Source organism: Polyodon spathula, chromosome 22 (genome assembly GCF_017654505.1).
Source record: "Polyodon spathula isolate WHYD16114869_AA chromosome 22, ASM1765450v1, whole genome shotgun sequence".
Classification (NCBI taxonomy): Eukaryota; Metazoa; Chordata; class Actinopteri; order Acipenseriformes; family Polyodontidae; genus Polyodon; species Polyodon spathula.
In genome coordinates this window covers 25,576,412-25,599,412 of record NC_054555.1, presented here as the reverse complement: position 1 = coordinate 25,599,412, position 23,001 = coordinate 25,576,412, and the positions used below count along the sequence as shown (strand labels likewise).

The 23,001-nt window shown below is 39.3% G+C and overlaps 1 protein-coding gene across 8 annotated transcripts in view; it reads right to left on the bottom strand.

Annotated features, from left to right (window-relative positions):
• Positions 1-23,001, bottom strand: part of LOC121297194 (nuclear receptor corepressor 2-like) — a 127,817-nt gene that overhangs the window by 84,817 nt on the left and 19,999 nt on the right. For all 8 annotated transcript variants that reach the window (XM_041223320.1, XM_041223326.1, XM_041223327.1 and 5 more), the window contains exons 2-4: positions 20,515-20,676; positions 17,429-17,556; positions 1,682-1,862 (exon numbers count right to left, since the gene is read on the bottom strand). In XM_041223320.1, the coding sequence (XP_041079254.1) occupies positions 1,682-1,862; positions 17,429-17,556; positions 20,515-20,619 (414 nt within the window). In that variant the 5' untranslated portion in view covers positions 20,620-20,676. The remainder of the gene's footprint in view (positions 1-1,681; positions 1,863-17,428; positions 17,557-20,514; positions 20,677-23,001) is intronic.

The following is a 23,001-nucleotide window of genomic DNA, read 5'->3' as shown; positions in this document are numbered from 1 at the left end:
CATTCCTAATGGTCACCACCTCTGCTGCGTGCAGCAATCAGCGAGATGTATCGTTGTAACACAGTAAACGCCACCTTCATTCTAATACAAGGCCAACGGACGTCAAAGCAGTTGGAAGCCAACAAAAGCACTTCATTTTGCTGTACATACACAAAGCAGAATTAACAATTATAAACACTGACTGTACAACCTCTAAAAGCTAGTCACAAACAGGTAAATGTTCCGACAGGAACACAAAACACAATGTCTCTGTATAAAACCAGCAAGAACCAACTCAACTGCAAGGGGGGTTGTCTTCTTTTATGGCGGCCTTCCTGTGCAGAAGGTACAGGTATTCAGACCCCACATTAGTTATTACACCTTTTCTAAAGACTTCTAAAGTCTTCAACAGTAAATATGTTTTCAATGCCTGTGTTAAAAGAAAGAAACAGTAGCAGTCTTAAAGCTTGTACTTCTAAGTAATGCTTTGTAAAGCATCCCGAGTAATGGGTTAAAGGTGCTTTATTATTACAGTATAATCTAATAAAACGCTGGTAACAAAAAGACTAGATTCTGTGCTTTTAAATTCAACCCACCCCCACCACCACCACCAGTAGGGGAGAATGGTGTGCTAACCAGGAACAAGCCTTGATGGGTTGAATGGCCTTTTCAATCATTCCCAATGTTCTTATGTTCTTATGTGAATCCTTAAACTCTTTATACTGCAGCAAAGAGAATAGTAAAAAAAAAAATTGTCCCTTTTAATCTAAATACAAACAAACAAAAAAAAATCCACTGTCTCAGGTTGTAAACAAACACTGGCACACAACACAGCAGAGTGCCCGAGGGCTGAGAGCACACAGCACACGCAGTTCCGAGAACGGAGGAGCATTCTTCTGCCGAATTCTTGAAGACGTTACAAAATGACCCAGATTTCCTGTACTCTTATGAACAAGGTCGTAAGTTCAGGGAACAGGGAAGACAAGCAGGAGGGGTGGATGTAATTTCAAAGTGTTTTGCGATATGCAACCAAGCCTTGCAAAACAATAAAAACAAAACAAACATTGTACTTGTCTACATGTTTAACCTTTTGCCTAGAAGAAAAACCTGTTCAGTTTGTTATCTAAGAAAACAATGGCAGTCACAAGAGGCTGGATCACTGCAGGAGTATAAGCATGTTCATGCCTCACTGGTTCACCTGTTCAGCAGGTGACCTGATTCTCCCTCTATCACACACTAAGTATGTGTCTCTGTCCTTGTAGAGATGCAAACCTTTTTAAACCTCATCTTTTAAGGCGATTTCTTTTAAAGCATGCCTCAATTGTATTTCTGCTCTAAAGTTTCATGCATTACAACAATGGTGTTACACACCAGTCTGTTACAGAACAGGCTGTTGGTTTCAATAGGCAGGGAATGTGTTTTACAGCTTGATTTGAATGGATCAACGTCAATGGAGAGGCTGTGAGTACTGCATTGTGCACAGAGTATAAATGCATAAACACCACTTTAATGAATAATTAATTTACAGTGGGAAAAGATCTGTTCAATCATTTTTATTTGATCATTTTTTTCTCTGGAATAATTTCATAGTCATAGAATTCATCATCCATGTCAATTTTTTGCTTCAACTCAAACCATACTAAAAAGGAACAAAATGTTGATATGAGGTTTGCTGGCTGTGTGTTTGAGAAACTCAACCTACCTTTGACACATCCTCTGCCCCCCCGAGCTGGGAAGAGGACAGGTGGGCAGGGTGTCGCATCAAGGACTCTGCTGCCAGCTCCAACCTTGGTCGTTTGGCCTCAGCATACTCGGCTTCTGATTGGCTGTTTGACTCAGTGATGTATCCAATCTGTTCATACCTCAGGTGCTGGTCCTGACCTCTGTGAAGAAACCACAATTTAAAAAATGGTCAAGTCGACATTTATTTTTAAAGATGAGATGAACATGATCTTACTACAAACAACTAAAATCCCTCCACTAAACCGCAGGCTGAGAGACTGGACCTCTTTAATAGACTACAGAGAAGCTATGCTGCCTACTAATCTGGGCTGGCCATGATTGACCAAGCTGCAAAAGAAATGGCATGCTTTAAGTGCTCTTGCCAATGTTCTGAGCCGCTCAAATGTACAAGACTTAAATACAGATGGTCTCCGACTGTCAAGTTTGAAATCCCAACTTTGCTCAGTCTGAGCTGAAAGCAAATGGGAGGCCTGTGGACCAGAAATGAAGCATTAATTGGGCGAGGTGAGACTCACAGACCTCGAAAGACCTCGCCGTGGTTTGCTGTAGATTAATCAAGGCAATAGGCTAATGCTCTGCGCTTTAGTGGAGGCACAGAGTTAAGAACAACTGCAGGAGTCCAAATTTGCAGGCAACACAGAAAACTGTCAGAGAGGAACATCATTGTCTCCGCGGGGGTATGCAGATCACGTTTGGAATTCGACCGAGTGTTTCACCCAAATGCACACAATTAGCAGAGGCTAGCTAAGGATTGGAATGGGGCTTGTGCTTACCATGTCTGCTAAATAATACAGTGTAAATATTACCTGGGAAATGCGGCACTTTGACACTTGCTTCAGCAACCAACACAAATGGCAGATTTACAAAGTGTTTGCTGTTCATCCCATATTAAACAGACTGTTAAAAATGAAGCTATTTACTCCAGTTCCATCACAAGTCTTATCTTTGGTTATATTCTTTCAGTGTCATTTATTCTGTAGCGAACCACAGGGATGATAAAGATCTCGTCCTGTGACGATAACAGCTCGGGCATCTGCATGTTTTGTTTTTAGCTATTCATATATCATTTAGATAGGTTCCATATAAGTGCACAATGGAATGGATCTGAAATACTACAAGGTATAACAGGGCATGCTTCTCTAATTTATTTAAAAACACCGTTCTGCGTACAGTACCTTGATCTTACTACTTGTGTAATCTTGGGAGCTGTTGTGACCCTACTGAGAATCATCAAGATTCCTGCTGGGAATGCCTCTACAGTCCCAGTCCCTCTCCCTCTCCCTCAAATCAGAACCACTTGATTAGCAGGGAAAGCCTACCAAGGCTTCTCCACCCTGACTGGTGAGAAATGAAATATAAAAAACCAGTTGTCTCGTGGGCAATAGACCAAAACCAATCTTTTGCCCAGGGGTTGGATTAACTGGTGCTTATTAGTAAGCTGTGCTAAAGAACATAATTAGACATTACCCCTTTTAGTAAACATCCAGTCTCATCAAAAGTTAAAGCACAGGAAGTAGAAGATCAAGATCATTCAGGTATTGCAGTTTGCAATTAAACTTGAACATCTCCTAGTTGCAGACAATTCAGTGAGTGCCTTCCTGGGTGATAGTAGAATACAAGTGTGAAATTAAATCTAAACCAAAGCAAGGGTCACAGGGCATTGTCATGGTGATGGGACTTAACAAGACTTTTGAGCAAGGCATCATTGGAAAGAGTTTGGAAATACCAGAAACATGTCAACTGAATTGTAATTATGAAGAGGTGAAGCTTCACATGGAACGGACCAGGTGCTTTGGTAAACTAGACTTCACACTGCACAGCTATTGGGCTTGAACAATTGAACGTATTAAAATCAGTGTGGACACACTGGCATTTATAATTGTTTTGTCCTACAGCTGTACAATGAAACTGCTTTTCAAGACAGGACAATGCAGTACGTGTATCTGACTGAACACTGTCTACTGCTGCTGCATTCTAGGATGGATTAGCATCTAGAAAGCTTCGGGACACAGTGGGGTTTTCTTTATGAAGGACCGTCGACTCTTCTATTACTGTATAGGCAAAACAATCTAGAGACTCATACAGCATTTCAATATAAGCCTTATTGGAAATTTTCCTAAGCACAGTTAGTAATAACAGGTGGTAATTTTAGTTTTATCTGCCGGCACTAGTGGAAGAGGTTAAATCAACCAATTTATTAATAAAACCTATGATTTTTTTATTTTTCAAAAGGCATACCAGAGAAGAAATATAGATATCTATCTATCTATCTATCTATCTATCTATCTATCTATCTATCTATCTATCTATCTATCTATCTATCTATCTATCTATCTATCTATCTATCTATCTATATCTATCTATCTATCTATCTATCTATATATATATATATATATATATATATATATATATATATATATATATATATATAAAAACAAACAAACACCACCATCACTTGGCATGTACATGTTGTGATTGCTTGGATATACAGAATCTTTACCAGCAGCAGTTGTCAACATCAAGTCAACCCTGAACGGCTGTGAGTTTCTGAAGCTAAAGAGAGCAGTCTGTCAATGTTACAGTACAGCACTCTGGGTTCTTAACTGTGAAAACACTGCTCAGCCAAAACATAGCGGCATTTGCTGGCTAACTTCCCAGGGCGATGGCATCACCAAGACATGGACAAAAGTGTTTGTCTGTCTGAAGGTCTATCTGTCAGACTACAATCAGTGCTTTGTTGTCGGTATCAAAGGAAATTATTGTTTTTCTTTCCCTTAACCTCAAAGCCATGTTCGCCTATTTTTGCCAAATTGCCTTTCCCCCTGTAAAAAACACATTTCTGAATGTCCTAGATGCATGTTATTTATATTAAAATATAAAGTACAAATTTGTATTTCAAATTATGTTGGAATCTAGAACAAAAAGTGCTTCCAAGACTCTCACAGATGAGAAAATGTGAAGAAAAAACAAAACAAAACAAAAAAAAACACATTTACAAAAATTATCAGTTTATTGAAAAATAAACCATGAAAATATGTACATCGAATTTTTTTTGAGAAGTTTATATGATAGCCCTATATGTTGGAAAGTTTCACACAAAATTTCAGCTCAATAGCACCAAAAATGACCAGAATACCAGAATGCGAACATTGTTTGCAATTTCAGATTTTCATTGGCAAAAGTGTTTTTTTATCCAAACATTATTGGAGAACAGAAAACATAACTTTAGAACAGAAAATATAAAAATTTAGAACACAAAATAACTTTATATACATATAAAACTAATAAAAACTATATATATTTTCTGATGCCACTTACTTGCTGTGCCAATGCTAAAAATATCCACAATTATGCAGAGGCACATTGCAAGACTGGCATTTCCAAGCAGTTTTTACTCTTTGTAGTTTGTACTCTTTTGCAATGTCTTCTCTCTTCTTCAAATCAATCCATCTCTGTAATTTTCCTGCTCGCCCCGTGTTCCCCTTTTGCGCACGACACTTCAGCTCTATGTGTGGTGTTACGTATGTTTGTAAACTCCTCACTTTGTTGTATACATGGCACGGCTAGGCTTGTTGTGAAGCCTGAAAAGTCGCCTCTCAAATGTGACTTAACTGATCAATATCACTGAGCACCTGCACGGAGTTATAAGGCAAGACGTCACACTATCTGCAATCCTCACAGCTGTGTTTTTTCTGGTCACTCCGCTCTTTGAAGTTTGATGTGCGCAAGGCTCTAAAATTCTTGTTTGGCCGAGTATTGCATCGAATATCGTCTTGAACTGAAGCCTGGCTCCTCTTCTTTCGAACAAACAAAGAATCACTGCTGACAGGCATTCCTGGACGGAGCTAGAAAGCAAAAGGTAAGTGGCCCGCCTGTGGGCCAAATCCCATATACGAGAGTTTTAACACAGAGCTAAATTTAAGATTTTGTTTTTATACAAAACAAATATAAGGGTCTTTATATAAGAGTGCTAGATATGATAAAGTGATGGAGTTTACCGTTTCCACTGTTTCTCAATTGTTTAGTGCACCTATTTAAAGTTTTTCATTGTGTTGCTCAAGTCTCTACAGACTTTTAAATAGTAGGTTTTCTATTTTTTTTCAATCAAGAGACAAGCTATAATTTTAACTATTGTACTTCCAATTTCAACCAGAAAGAAAGAAGATGATAGCATTAAGGGTAAATATTTCTTTCCATTAACATACCTTTCAATTCAATGCCAAAAACAAGAACAAAAAAACCTGCTGAGCTCTGATCAAGACTGAAATAAAAACTAAAATATATTTAAACAGTTCAAAAAGGCCTCCCTGGCTCAATGTCAACTAAAAAGCACTTAATTAAGCATATCAGTAAGCATATCATAATAATGGCAAGGACTTCACAATCCATCAAGATAAAGGAAACACTCAACACTAAAAAGGGGGGGGGGGTACACAGCAATATGTTGGGGCTGGAAAGATCAGCAGCCACTTGAGCAAAAGCCTCGATCAATCTTCATCACAAACAGCCTGTACAAATGATATAAGCCAGTTCATTATCACTTGTCTTCCCTCCAAACTTATTAAATTCTCTACAGTCCAAGGACTACGTTACTGCTGCGTTAACATGACACACCTGACTTTAACGTTGTTTTATCCTGTCTGTATGCTGGTGTTCTGTTTGAAATCAGTGGTGCATTGTGAGAAGATAAAATGATTTCAGGGATTCCCCACGTGATTTATGAACATGATGAGTGAAAAAAAGAATACAAATACAACAAACAATATTATGTTGAAATATATATTGCCGAGGTACGGACAACATGGGTATAGCAAGTACAGAAATGGGTAAGAAGTACCGTCACACGTAAAAATAATAAGCGTACTTTCTTGAAAACAGGTGAAAACTAAATCTGCTATGCTGTTGGAAAAAGAATAGAAGTGGCTAAGACCGTTTGAAAAATGACATGTTGTAAATACAGTCTGGGGTCTCATCACCACAGGGATTATTCTCTCCAGTGCCCTGAATCCTAACAGCAAACATGTCAAATGAAAACAGGCCTCAGAGGAGTTCTACACAGCTGAGGTTCCATATGGACTGGGGGGGGGGGTGGGGGGGGTTGGGGAGAGGAAATGCTAGGCGCATCTGATTAGGAATAAATCTGCACATCCAGTATGCTATCGTTGCTGATGTTCAACACAGCTCTCTCTCCTCCCCGCCTTATTATATGCATGTGGATCCACCGGGTTTATTTTTGTAAGCTTTACCCCTCAAAGCCTGCCTCCAAGCCAAGCTAACACTGTATTATGCAACGTCATGTTACACTACAGCCAGGCTGCCACATTTCACAACACATGGGCACACTGGTGATCCGGCAGCAGAGGAGAGGCCACTGGACCATTGTGAAGAAAAATAAACCACATGAGCAACCAGAAAAATTCAGTGTTTTATCAGAGAATTCTGAGATCAGTTAGTTGGTTAATCGGTTGGCACAGTAGATGTTTTGTATAAATACTAGAAAAGTACTACAAAAGAGTAAAGAAATGTGAAAAGGAAGACCATTTAAATGATTTACAACCTGCCTGAGCATGGCACTGTTTGTTTTACAGAAATAATCCAAACGCTATGTCAATACTCGCTGGTACATTAATTCCACGTGTGGAAGGGGGGGTGGCGGCGGTGCTGCCAAGAGCTGGGAGGTCACTAAACTACCAGTTTATACAATCTGAAGGAATCTGACACTGATATTTCTTTTTCTGGTTTGAACTTACATGACCTGGATTCCATCACGCAATAAAACGTGCTGATCCAACTCCATTCTTCAAATGACCGTTTCCATTAAACCCCATTAACGCCAAGCACCAGTGGAGGGCTGAGGTCACTTCAGAGTCTTCAAGGAAACGTGTTGGTTTGTGATGTTATTTTTGACCAACAGGAATTATAAATTAGCTTGGGTCACAGCGCTGCCCTTCGGCTTTCACCACATGATTACAGTTGACAGCGGACAGCCAGCCTCTTCTGAAAGTATACACTCATCTCTTTTACATCTTTCCTTTCCAGGAGAATATTTTTCAATGCCTCTGGTCTGGTCACAGTAGGCCCTGTTTTTAATCCCATTGGTAAATGGTATGATATTGCAGTCACAGTAAACAGAGTTTAAAATACAGATGCAATGCCGTATCAGAGGTGGTTTTTTGCTTCAGACATTGATGACAGCGAGTTTAACCATTTTAAGTGCATAAAACCAGTTTAAGAAATCTATCACAATCAGTATATTAAATGGTAAGCGACAGATTAAAAGAACCATTTCTGGAACTGAAGATCAATCTATGTAATGCTTGTACTGTAAAGTGCATTAGCTAAGAGTAGGACAGAACTAAAAAAAGTTGCCAGTTTTATTCTAGTACAGTAGGAGTGGTAATGTTCCATTTAGAGTGGAAGTAAATGGGGGAGGGGCCAGGGATTGGAATTCCAAGCTGATTTAAATCAGTGCTATAAGCCACAAAACCTACTTAAAAGTAATAAGTACTCTTCCTAAATCATTCTCTGAAGTTACCTTAAAAAAAAAAAAAAAACACGTTGGTCTCTAGTCTTAATTCATCCACAAACCTGTCTGTACACGTCACAGGTGAACATAATGTGTACATGCATATATTTACACTAAATATGATAGCTGACTAGGATTATAAATGATACATCTACCAACAAAGAACATCTATAAAAACGAAAAAATTCTGGCATAGATTATGTTTGCACATGGATTGTTAAAAATCAAATGCTGTAGATGAAAGGGTAATCATGCTTTTCAGCTCAGTAATTATTACCCTGGTTCACTGGACAGAAAGGAAACCGCTGGGTACAAAAACTGGCGCCAACAATGTTGGCTGCGGATAGGCAAACAATGGAAGCAAGCCGTCCATCCCCAAGCCAGTGTACAGGGTGTCACCTGGCAGCTACACATGGCAATAAAAGACCTTTCTGAAAAATAAAACCTCTCTCTCTCTCTCTCTCTCTCTCAAAGCAAGTTGGGAATGTCGTGGTTGAGGTCTGGAAAGCTACTTCATACACACAGCTATAAATGCATGGAATACCCTGCCAGGTGACGCAGCAGGACCTAAAACACTAGGAACATAAAAACAACGGAAGCAAGCTGTCCATCGCAAGCTAGTGTACGGCTTGTCATCTGGCAATAAAAGCCCTTTCTGAAAAATAAAACCTTTTTTTGGTTTGCCATTGCCCCTCAAGCACTCTCTCTGGAAATAACATTAACTTCCCCAAAACCAGTTTCATGGTTGATCTGGGAAGCTGGCCAAAATTGGAGCTTTCACAGATTTGTATCACAAACCTGCAGATACCTCAATAAATAGAATGCTTTGTTGGCGACTTGCAGAAGGAAGCAGAACAACAAAGTGCCACTTACTTCAACAAAGCCACTGCCAGCCTCATCATTAATCTTGTGGTTGAAAGTCCCTCCCCCCCTCCTCCTCCAACTTCCTGCAGTGTTTTTAACGGTTACAAGTCTTCCGTGTCCATTTTATGCAATTTTTTGGGCTGCATCTCCTCTCACCATCTCCCCACTTCCTGATGGCTGTCCTGAGATAATGACACTACATATGACTCCTCCCAGCAGGGCCTGTGAAACCGGATTACAAATTCAGCAAGTGCTCATGAAGGAAAGGGTTCTCTTGTCCGTCCCCTTTATAAAGTGAAATAAAACAAGCAGCTGTGCCATTCCCTCAAACTGGGGATTCCACACTGCGGTGTGCAGTAACTGGTAATAACGTCAAAGCAAAGCAATTTTATTTATATATATATATATATATATATATATATATATATATATATATATATATATTTTTTAAAAGGACTTTGATTACTATATGTGTAATGTTGCATGCACAACCTAGACTCCACCTGCAGTGCTAACAAATGTTCGATTGTCTTTTACCCCCCCCCCCCCCCCCCCCCCTTTCCCTTATAGTATACGCATACCTTTTGGTAATTATAGTGATGAGCTGACGACAGATTATAATCGACCACAACACTTGTTACCGCGTGATCATAGTTCATTCGGTTCTTTTTTTTTTACACAACTGAAAAAAAAAAAAAAAAAAAAAAAGACAAAAGAAACAGCTTCACATTCAAACAGGAGGAAAAAAAAACAAAAAAAACCAAGGGCTTTACAAAGTATTAACAGTAGACATGTTCCAGACACAGCAGTGGTATTATTATTAGGGGGCTAAACGAGCTGGAGCCAGGAGGGATCCTGACAGCCTGACTGACTGTCATGCTAAAAGAACAGTTTGTGCTCAGCAGAGGACCACTTCCAATGCAATACAAATACTCTGTTTCGCATCAAGGAACGTTTTTCCAACTGTGAGAAATAAAAATATTAGCTGGTCTTGTTGCCTTGGCGGCAGGAGAATCCAGCAGTATCTGAAGGCGCCTCGCTGGTAGATGGTGGAAGGGGTCCAACGGTTACCTGCTCTGTGTTTATAAAGTGAAATAACTTAATAAACAAGGATCCCTGAGTTCAGGAGTTGCTGTTCTGTACTGATTGCCTGCAAATACAGTACATACAGTACAATAATAACATGCTACTTACTGCAGATCGGTATCTTTACAAGTCAGCGCATCCAGTTATCTGCCACTTTGGGTCAAGTCTACTGTTTTTGGCAATACAATGCTGTGCTGTAGACAGTGCTGCCTTTACTAATATAAAAGGCACTGATATCAGTGAACATATTAGTGAATAATGCTTGTGGAACACTCCCACATAATAAATCTTTGTCTCGGTTGATTTCTTACCTAGGCCTCATTTCCTGTTGCTTGACAGAAATGCACCTCATAGCAAACATTTATCTTTTTCAACATTTCACCTAATCATTCGCCACCTACCCTACGCATCCTGTTAGATCACAGCAAAGCAGCTGAGAAAAAAAAGGGAGAAAAGGTGAAAAATCTAAAAGCAGGTGTCCTCATACTGCTTAAAATCGTATAAACCAGATCACCCTGCAACACACACAAAACCAAGACAGAACTCATTAGCTCCTTATAATAAGTCAGTTGGGCGATGCCAACGTATCTCTACGGCGTTATCCTAACCTGAATGAACCCACAATTTTTGTACAGTACAAGGCAGTGCAGAGCACATTGAAAGCTGCAGGGCCCCACAATCATAGTCTCTTTTCTACGTTTAACATTCTCACAGCAGACTCCGACAAAACAATGCGACCTTGAGAACTTTGCATACCAATATACTAGTTTATTTGCTATAGGTTTCCAGCCTCTCCTCCCATTCGAATAAATGCTTGCTGCTTCCATAATACCAGCAGCAGTTAAATAGTGATCCATTTGAAGTCCTCATGCATGAGCACACACAATTATGATATAATGGTGGGGGGTAGAGATTAGTCTTTTACCCCCAAGAACATTTCCATCTAATATTAAATATGAAATTAAGAGATGATTACAAATATCGGTGTGCGATAAGAATCTGAACAATAAAAACCCCTATGAGAACCATTGGTGAAATCCTGTTGCCCAAGGGGAACGAAAATATTGCAGTGGCGATAAGCTGTGCCATTCTGAAGCCCAGAAGACAACCTACAGTATACTGCAACAATGGGAGTATACTAGACGCCTTCACAATGTAAATACAAAGACTGACTGTCTAAATGTACTGTTCTCTGCCTTGATAAATTAAGCTAGTTACTGTAATTGCCAGGGGCAGAATCTGATTTTGCTCAACTGTCTGCGAGCCTTAATATACAGCCGAATACGTAAACAATCGTCAAAAATGTGTAGGGCCTGATTTTCAAGTGATTTTGCTCAACTGTCTCTGTTGAAACGCAACATGGCAGCTGCACCGACAAAGAAAAAATAAATCCAGTGTTTCAGTAAAATTCAGAGTTAAAACATTTTCAGATTACCTATAGAACGACGGTGGGATACTATTCTGCAAATATTGCTGTCACTTGACTGATCGTGTACGAGCCAATACCATTAAAGATCATATTGCCAGAATAAAGCTATAATTTGCAATGCTAAACCATGACTTCTTAATTAAATTATATTATTGAACGATGATGAAATGGGCTCAAAGCTATTTTTCTAGCTATATACTGCTTAAAGGAAATGAATCTCTTTACTGTTTTGCAAAAAAACAACTGGGAGGATTAATTGTGCATTTTCATTACAATCAGGTGATACACAGCAGTGAACCTGTGTAGCAAAGAGTCAGTCAACACACTTTTTTATTTTTATCAAAGTGTCATATTTTATCCTGGTTATTGTAATACCAGTACCCTAACCCTAAACTTAGTTTGTGGAGCACTGTAAATAGGATTTCTCTCACATGACACGGCTGGACTGTTACTGAACTATTTCATATTTGTTATTGTAATGCCAGCAAGAAGCTAAACAGGTCTTTTCAAAACATCTTTATTTGTAGACTGACCTACAGTGTTAGCGGCAGACTGTAAATACGATTCTCACACAACTGTGCTGGACATTTGTTTTCTGAACTGTTGTAAGATAACTACCGCAAGTATTCCTGCTTATTTTTATGCCAGCAATGAGGCATGTGATGTTTACAAACACTGTCACATCAGTGTCGTCAGGTGCTTTACTTACTATTACAGCAATGTAACGGCTTTAATAAAAAAAAAAATTACAAATTAAGTTTAACTGTCAACATTATATTTCAATTATGCTCGAATGTCATGTTTAATTATCAATACAGTGATAAAAAAAAGTGAATTTGTCTGTTCCTGAGAATGGAAAATCAGTAACTTTAAATGCGAAGCCCTGGGTAAAAAGCTGCTAAATCCAGAATACTGTACCAAATAGTTTTTATTATAACCCTAACACTGCTAATATTTAACAAACTATTAAGTGCAGGGCAAACCAAAAATAAATGAGACAGAATACTGGTGAGTGGGAGCTGTTCCAGGAGGGCAGGATCCATCGACTCTCGGGCCTCAGCCATGGTTTTACAGAAAGAGTTTTGAACAGTGACAACAAGTAGCACACACTGGAAGCTCTGTAATTCCCAGACACCACGCCAAACCATTTCAATACTCTGCTTCTCTCTCTTATCTCTCCTGTAGCACAATGTGTGAGCTAAACATAGCTAAGTGAAGCAACAACTTCATAGTCGCTTTAAATAAAAAGATGCTATTAACAATATCCCTGAATTCTTCACTGCTCTCACTCTCAAGTCAGACAGTGAAAAGCAGCTAAATAAAACCACAAAAAAAAAGTGGTATATACTTTATGGTTATAAGAGAGAGCATTAGGCATTTACTATTATTAGTTATTAATTTGATCTGGATCAAGAGCATTACTTTGGTTCTCTCTAATCTCCTGTATGGAAAAATACAGTAAAAAGGACAACAACGACCTGATCAACATGAATAGTTAATTGTGTACAACACATGCTGTTCCTCTTCCGCACACACTGACACGCCATTCCTCTTAACAATTTCCTAACACAACCCCCTAATGCACAACATTGTCACAAGTCCCCGAAACTCAAAACGGCATGGCATTAACAGCTTACGGGAAGATTACAGGAGGTTTTCCCAAAACGCACTTCTGTCTGTCTGTCTGTCTCTATAATCCTGAGATGAAAAGCAATCCGAATACGTGGGCCCCCACGTTGCGCTCGGCCGGCGCTGGATCCTGGACGCACTTTTTAAATCAGGGCATCTGGTTAATGCAGAGAAAATAACATTAATGACACATGAACATGCTGCAGATTGAATACAGATGAACTCACAAAACTGCAAAACACCACTTTATATACACATCCACCCTAAAGCGATTTTTGATGTAGTACAATAAAAAAAAAATATATATATATATATAAACACACTCGCGTCTGCTAGTTTTCTAGTGCATTATGAGAAAAGGACCAGGGTGCAATCGTAAAGTATTCTCAGGCAAGGCACTCCGAGTTGTAACCATTTGTATCTCTGTAAAGCAGATGGAGCCAGCAGTGTTGCCATCACAATTATAAATCAAGAATGCAAGAGCCTGTTTAGATGCACAAACCCGCTGAACAGTTTGAAAGTTAACCACATAATTAAGACTATTTAATTGACATTATATTAAATACAGATTATATTATACAGATGTTTTCTTTTTTAAATCTGTGCCAGTACTGTATTGGTCATTCTGACGGTATGACATTGTCATACATGCCAATGTTGAAATATAAACACTTAATATTTCATTATATGATACGTGTACTTATATAAGCTGATAATCATAAGTGAATTGCATTAAAACATTTATTTTAAATGAAAATGTAAATCTTGTCAATTTCAATGAAATGGTCAACCAAAGCAAGGGGATTTCAGTCTGAAGCCCAAGTCAGTTAAAGTAAAAGTCTGAAATGTGTATAACACGGTGTTAGAACACTGGCCTAAGTATAAAAGTCTCTTTGTTAGATGTTCTCCGAGTTAACTAGCATGTTACTTAATTAACCTTTTGTCACCAATTATTGTTAACAGGTGAGGGTCTGTGATTACTACGTAAATAGGTAGCATAGGCACAAGTTTGTCATTCCTGAATGTAAAGGAGCAGAAAATGGCAAAATACACTCAGTTAAGAAAAGAAAAAATAATTACTTTAAGAAATGAAGGTCAATCTTTAAGACAAAATCGCAAGAACTTTGCAAGTGTCTGTAACTGTTGTGGCCAAGACCAAACGATTTGAAGAAAATGGCACTCATGAGGACCAAAAAAGGTCAGGCAGGCCAAGGGTGACCTCAGAATCAGAGAACAAGGTCATTCGAGTCACAAGTCTGCAAAATCGGCGATGCCCCTGAAATACAAGCTCAGCTAAATGCTACTAGAAGTACAGATGTTTCAACATCAACTGTTCAGAGGAGATTGCGTGAAGCTGGCCTAACTGGAAGAATTGCTGCAAAGAATAAGAGGAAGAGACTTGCCTGGGCCAAAAAACAGAAACTGGACATTTGAGGAGTGGAAGTCGATCTTATGGACCGAAGAGTCAAAATTTAAAATATTTGGGTCCAACCGCCGAGTATTTGTAAGACGCAGAGAGGGCGAGCGCATGAGTTCTGCATGTGTGGTTCCACTGTCAAGCATGGAGGAGGCAGTGTCATGGTCTGGGGTTGCTTTGCTGGTGACAGAGTTGGTGATCTTTACCAAGTCCATGGCAAGCTCAACTAGCATGGCTATCATAGCATACTTCACAGGCATGCCATTCCATCAGGATTACGGCTAGTCGGGCAGTCCTTCATTCTTCAGCAAGATAATATAAATAATAAGAAAATACATTATATTTGATTTTTCTAAAGGAATGAGAAGCAACAGTAAAAAAAAGATCAAAACTGATCTTCAGCTTATTGTGATGGGAAGCTACTGTATACAGATGAAGAAAGTCATTTGGCCATAAAATAAACTGCACTTGGGTTCAGGGGAGCTATTAGACATCCATTATCCATTCTGCTTTTAATAGCAACTGATCGTTGGGGCCCTGGCTTTCCATTATTCTACAGGTATGAAAAGGGTCTGTATTTGTATTTTTTTCAAAATGAATTAGCATTTCTGAATGCGTGCCCTGTGATTCACTTTGTCTATTCATTAACCTGGCACCATGTGAATACAGTGGCACTGCCAGACCTTTATTCTGACAAGAGTTTTATATAGATATATAAATACATTGCTTGGAAGCTCAGATATCTGCCTGTATAGTGTACTGCATGAATACAGTATTCCACCACAAGTCTCACAGATCAATAGTTTATACTCCCAGTTTACTTTTATTCTTATCAGTTTTTACACACAGCACATACACAATTTGTATAAAAGCATATGGATAAATGAAATGGAATTTAGACATGGTTATATGAATACACTTATCAAAAATCCTTATTTGCAAAGCCTTTACACCCACTACAACGGTGCAAAGCTAGAAACTGGGTTTCATTTCAATTCTAAAGCCTGTTCTGAATGGCACTTGAGCCCCCGAGCATTCCTTCAGGCAAATACTGCAGTCATCAGCTGAACGTTCTATTTCTGAAAGCTTGTTATAGCTACAGAATGCAGATGGGAAACTGCACTGTAGATACACCCAATTGAAATGCTTGTTCCCTCATTTACTGCCTTGCCAAGCTTCCAGACTGCAGTACAGGAATTGATTTTCCCCATCCACAGACTAGATATTGAAAGAGCAATGTCTGTACATCACGGTGACAGTTTTGTTGTAATCCATTTAAATGTAGTGAATTATTTATTTTTCTGAATTTTGTTTCATTGAAAAACAGGCAGCACCAGCCCATTTAAATCCACAGCATAGGAGCTGTACAGTGCAAGCGATTAGAGTTAAAAGCAGCTGCCTCGAAATCACTGAAAAACACACGAAATATGAAATCTCTCCTGCATATCTCAGAGTATTAACACTCCATATTTTCATTCTTGCCAAAGCGTTTCACACACAACATTTAAACCATGCAGCTGCTCAGAAAAATGATTTCTGACAGCAAATGGCCTTCAGTCTTGAAATGTTACATTGCTTATTCTAGCCTCATCTGTACTGGTACAAAACCTTCCTGACCCATTAATATGACAATTTAACAGGGCCCTGTATGCTCGTATTGTAGTACTGGCACCTGTTCACTTATTAAATGCTGGAGCAAAACAAAGCTAGTTATATAACATGTGATTGTATCTAACAGTTCAGCTACTGTAGCTCTGCTCATGTAGAATGCTACCAGAGTGACTACTCAACGCATGTCACAATATGAGTTTGCCTTGATAAAATACCAACCATCAATAATAAATGTGTATTATTGTAGTGCAGGGGACAGGTTTAACCAGCAGTCAGACTATGTAAAAACATTGGTGGCCACAGTTACTCTCGAGGACACAGGTATTTTGCATGATTTACTGTCTATGAAGCAATACAACTGCCCAGGTCAAGAAATCTGCGTGGTATCCTCAGTGGTTTCCGACCCTCCAAATGAATGGGATTACAAGCTGCTCAAATCCTGAAACAACCCAGAACCACATATTAGAAACCTCAGAGTTAGTGGAATGGTATGTGTCTATGGGACATTACACCCAGAGTATGGTATGCAGACCAGGGATAAAACAGCGCCAAGACCAAGCCACATGAAAAAGAATCAGTACCTTAGCAGTGCTTGACCCCAACCACATACTTAAACAAATACAGGGCATGGTCAGACTTGACCATGCCACACAGAATATAGCAGGGCTGGCCAACCCTGGTCCTGGAGAGTCATAGAGGCTTCTGGTTCTCGTTCCACCCGAGCTGAATTACTTAACTTAACTGGTTTTCTGAATTGGTCAACGCTAACTTGTTTCCAGGTCTTTAACCACTGATGATTTAAGATACCGTGAAAACCTGCTGGATGGTGGGTCTCCAGGACCAGGTGGACACCCCTGGCATTTGGTATCCACAATAGAATTATGGTATGAATAATATTTTACTCACATTTTGTACATTTTAATTCATGGACTGAGTTAGGGTAACCACACATATGGTATGGTAACCACACCACTATGAAACCCCTCTCAGATGAAGTCTCTCACTAACTATAAAAAGAAAGGGCTGCATCAAGCTATGGATTAGCCAGGCATGGACACAAGCCAAGCTCCAGTAGAACTCTCCCCAACCCAGGCTTCTTTAGAAAAGTAAAAGAAACCTGAATACTGGAAATCCAAGTGCATACCTTTCACTTCCTGGCTGAAATTCTGACAACAAAGACGGTCTTCTTCTATAAGGCTGGGACATTGCCCCATGAGACATGTGAGAATTGTAGTCTCTAGAATGATGATGGTAATCCGCAATTCCTACATCCTGAAAGAGAAAAGAAACCGATGATATATTAGCAGAAATGACCTCCCATTCTAATACTTGGACAGGTAAACCATGAATTACACACAACATTCATACTTGCACATTATATTCATGAATGTATACAAAATTGTCATATGGACAGAAGCCCTGTTGACAGGTATTATTTTAATGGCATTACCTACTGCAAATTGTTTTTGTTTTTTTTCATGCTGGTTTCATATAAAATACTACTAAACACAGTTCAAGTTATTATAAACCACCCCCACACTGGAGTTGAAATATCTACTGAAAAGCCCCGCATGGTTCTCTTTTGAAAAATACTCCTACAGACACAGCAAATTGACAGTCATTTTCACTGCAAGCGCCCTGCAGTCTCCAGTCCCCTGAATCACTTCTGAATTTCTATTTATTATGATGGAAATAGAAGGCTGCTTGTTGCACAGAAGCATGACTTCAATACCAGCACAATTAGACAACCGAGTAACCTACTCATTACACTTTATTTACCTTGCTGGAAAAATATGACCGCACCATGCTTAGAAAAGCTGTGTATCAAATCATGTTTGTGTCTCAGTTCAGCAGTGGAAATAGTAGCTTACATAGACACACTGCCCGAAATGATGCCCCCTGGGGGAGACAGTCCATGTGTGAGGTGCAGTGCAAGGCTATTCAGTCTTCATCTCACTTGTAATGCTTACGAAGGTTTCAAGCAGTACTATAGAGCTTTTGTGACGACACCTTCTCATTACCATGCAACCACCAAAACACACTCACTTCAGTGCTGTGGAAAAACATTCCAATATTTCAACAAACCATGCTTAAAATACAATTGGTGACAAAAATGTTCGTTTTCGTTCTTATAGCAGAATATAGACTGTATCCAAAAAGATATCATGCAAAAGGAAGCCAATGCATAAATGACATCTGAAATAAATGCCACCCATTTCACTGTACTGAAGAACGTTTCCCTTCTTCAATAGATTATTGGAAATCGGAGTTCTCCTCAATCAGTATCAACCTGGATGAGCTTCAAACACACAGTTGAGATCAAAGGCGGTAATCCCAACCTCCAATCAACTGAAGCAGCTGTTACCGATGATAATGACTTCACTACACTACACAGCATTAAGTAAAGGCTCAATGCTCCCAGGGTTCGTTTTCCTACAGTATACATGGCTGCTAGGGCTAGACATAGTGGCTTTGTCCTGCTGCTTTGTGAAGCGATTTGCTTGCACACAAATGAGTAACAGCAGTAAAAAAACATCACAAGCCCCGATATGGGGAAGCCCCACTGCACAGATCACTATCTATGTAGCTGACATCAAGAAACTTCCGAAGAGAATAGACTGTGGGCTGGAGGAAAACCACATGAACTGCAAAACAGTATAAAAAACAGCCTTCGAAACTGGAGATCTATTTTAGCACATCCTGCAGATCCCTTATGACACATGGGAGAAAGAAAAACCCTATTGAAAACCACCTACAGAAGCTATCTGAAGTAGGTTTGATTACTTATTGCTGCAAATTACTCCCGGCACACTGCTAATCATTTGTTTGGTGTTTGACTGCGTAGTAAACATAGTTTATTCTGTATTAAAATGACACCTCATCAAAAATACCAGGTATTTAGAAGAAACACTGACACCTGCAATAACTCTAAAAGCAATAGGATTAACAGTCTCCTGGGACATTATAAAAAGAACGGCTGGTTTTGGCTAATGAAATAATTCCATTGAATCTTCCCTGTCTCGGAACCATTCAATCCCTTATATTATACTGGGTTATGTTCTTCTGTACTGTAGTTCACATGTGCAGTTTTCAAAGAAACACATGCTAATGTATCTGAACATTTAAAAACATGGTATGCTGTACTAAACTATGTAGTCTGTTGCGGTTTAACTTCCCGTGTCATTTTACAGCAGCATTGTCATCGCGGTCAAACCATCTTACCGGCTGCAAACATGTCCGTCAACAGGGGACAATTAAATTTTCTGTGTACAGATACCATCTGACATAAGGAATTATTTTACTTTGCTAGCTGCAAATCAAGTGCGCCTTCTGTACCAGCGTTTCAGTTCCCCTTTAAAAAGTCTGACACTCAGCCCCCCTAAAATCCCAACCAGTTCTTCCTATAACATGCTGCGCTAAGCCACAGGCAGTTGAGTGCAATGCACTGTATGTTAATCGCATGAGCATTGCAAATAAAGTCTGGTAACAAAAGCTATAATCCTGTCCACAGGGAAAGCACAATAAATGACAGTGTTAGCTTGCAGCAAGCTGCAATTCACGAGACAAAACACTTCACCTACTGAGAAGAGTGCATGTAGCCACGTCTCAATAACACACTGCTTACAGTTATAATCAGTTTTAAAACTGCAACAGATAAGGGGGTGGGGCCTACAAAAGCTTTTCCACTTTTTCAGTGTGAATTTGTCCATACCTGGCAAGACCAATCTCAAATCAGTGCTGTGAGTGTCAAGCATTTTTACTAGAAGTCACGGCAGCTTTTCATGTTTCCTCCACTTCTGCTCTAAAAATCTTTCCCAGATCTGTTCAGACAAATTGCTTATCTGTCTATGGCCAAAAATGTTACACCTCCCTATAGAATTAACTAATTGCACTTAATTAAGTCGAATGAGACCTGCTGAATAATGTTACGTTAACATATTGAATTACACACCTCTTTGTAATTTTCCCATATACTTAACAAAAAAGTGACTATTGAGGTATGATTTTGCCATATCTTTGATTACATGATGTTAAATAAGATCATATATATATATATATATATATATATATATATATATATATATATATATTTTTTTTTTAATAATGAGGTTTCAATTCTAAGAGAAGCTAAATGTTTGACCACAGCTGTAGACTACATTCCTGCCTCCTTGTAGCTGCACTGGTAAACCCCTTTGCTAAAAGGGGTCTTTTACAAAAGGAACTGCTTACCGTGTGAGCCCTGGCCAGCTGCATGGGGATGGGCAGGGGGTTAGGGTGGTGACGGCTGTCCACCGGCCTCCTGTTTTGGGGCACAGGCTGCGTAGGTCTGGACATTGTGGTGGTCCCTTTAATGGCGATTTACAAGCTGCTCATTATTGATCTGTGTTCAGTCTGAAAAAAAAAAAGGAAGACAAAGGGGATTAATCACTTGGAACTGTAGCAGAAGACCGTAGCTAGCTACCACACGCTACAGTCATGCATGTGTTCAACAAAGACAAATGTGAACTTGACATATTATTCTGCGTGTATGCTTGACTGCACCCACACACACATTTTAAAAACTGCTTAAAGTCATTACCTGTGAAACTGGCTTTAAGGTCATGGAAATGTGAGATATGTAAACAGCTTTCTTCCCTCAAAAGGCAGACGAGAAAAAAGCTACTATTTTTGTTGTTACCTGCCCAAAATGTACTTCGCTCCAAAATAACTTCCCCCAGTTTCTCGTTAACCAAGGAAACCGAGTTGTGTAATTGCTTGCTCACTTGCGAGCCTCATCTTTGCCTGCATAGTCTGTTTTATAATAGGTTGATGTGCTGGTGTCATCTGAAATTATTTGGTTCTCATCACATTAAAGCAATACAATTAAAGAACTGAAAAGGTCAACAGATATTTGCTCAGATGGTTGGAGATCAAATGAGGAAAGTCAAAGTTTTTATGAAATATACCTTAAAATCACCTGGGATCCTAGGAATCAGTCTGCTGTAGAAAAACAGATTATCTATGCTGGTAGAGAATACTTAGTGTTACACTACTGGTGGGGCAAAAAACACGCAAGCTTTTTTTGGTTTGTTCGATAACCAAATCAATACACTTATCATATATAATCATCAACAAAGGCAATTTTGCTTTAAAGTTTACATAAACATACATGTTCAATAAAACTGCTGCTGGTGTACAGAGGTCAAGGTCAAATGAGGCACACAGTCACATTCATGTTAAAACGTAGCTGCCGTTTACTTCAGTATCCAGTGCGTTGTCACTTTTGAACAGGCTGTTAAAAGATGCCGAAAAACAACTTTTTTTTTTAAAATCACCCCTAAAGATCAGGTCAATGAATTTGACAATTGCCATCCAGATGGCAAAGACTATCGACTGACGGCACTGGTAAGCTTGTAAATTTCTTAGAATTTTAAAGTTTACTAATAAATACTTCCTGTGTTGACTGTTATTCAGTAGTACTGTTTGTGAATCATATTGTTGACAGGGGGTAGGGGGCTCCATTTTATCCTTTTATTTTTATTGCGGAAAACTAGGATCCCTGGTAATGCAGCCATGCATGTTTATTTTTAGCAGGACCGGCATGCACAAAAGAGGCGATCGCTATCTCCTTCCTCCCTTGGCACATATGTGTCATGCAGTTTCATTTTACACTGTGCAGATAGAGACAGACAGAAGAGAAAGAGACAACAGGGACACACAAAGACCATCGGATCATTGATGTGTCAGAGGACTGCTTAAACTGGTAAGCACTTATACTGCAAATCACATATGCACACACACCTCTCTCTCTCACACACACAAAACAAACACAGAAGGCAAAAGTATCGAATAATTTAGGAAACAGACACGATGACACTAACATGATTGTTGTGTGAGCTAAAAACAATATTGCTGATAAGAATTTATACAACTTGGCAGAATTGGGCCAGTATCAAACAGTATTGTACATTATTGGGAATCAAGACTAGATATCTTTTTTAGTAGTAGTTGTAGTAGTGTTATTTTTATTACATCCATACCACTACACTGCTATTGATGTGGTCACATGTCCAGGAATAGCACACTGTGTAACAATCTGCGTCCAACAACTAATGACCAACAGGCCCCTGGCCAACATGACGAATGCAACACGAATGGTGTTATTCTAAAACAACGAGACCCTCCTTCGCCAGTGTATTCGTCTGGCAGTGCAACAGCGGGAAAACAAATAGAGCTGGCAGGAATCCGCGAAAGCCCACATCTTCACCTGGAAAATGCAAGACTTGTTTTTCTCTCGATTGCCTCATGTACACTGTATGGTTTTCCCAAGTAAAACTTGCAAGGTTGTGCACAGTGCATTACTGTTGAAAGGACTACAGGACAGTCTGTTCCTGGCACATTTGTACAGTGTCTGGATTTTACAACTCCCTCTATCCCTGGAAGGCAGTTGCTGACAAGGAACATTCCTCTCTCTCTATCTCTCTCTCTCTCTTGGGAACTCAACAAAACCTGTCTACATCGATAAACCCCGCTTATGGGACTGTAGCTCATTCTGTACAAATTTACATCATTCATTTATCAATTTAAACTACTAGTAAAATACATTTATGAAACTGCCACTGAAATTGAAACTGAAGGACGTGTGGGGGGGAAAACAGTTTTTAAAAAGAGCAAAACAACTTCTCTTCTTAAGGAAGAAATCATTTTGATTTTGAATGCGCAATAGGATCCCTTCAG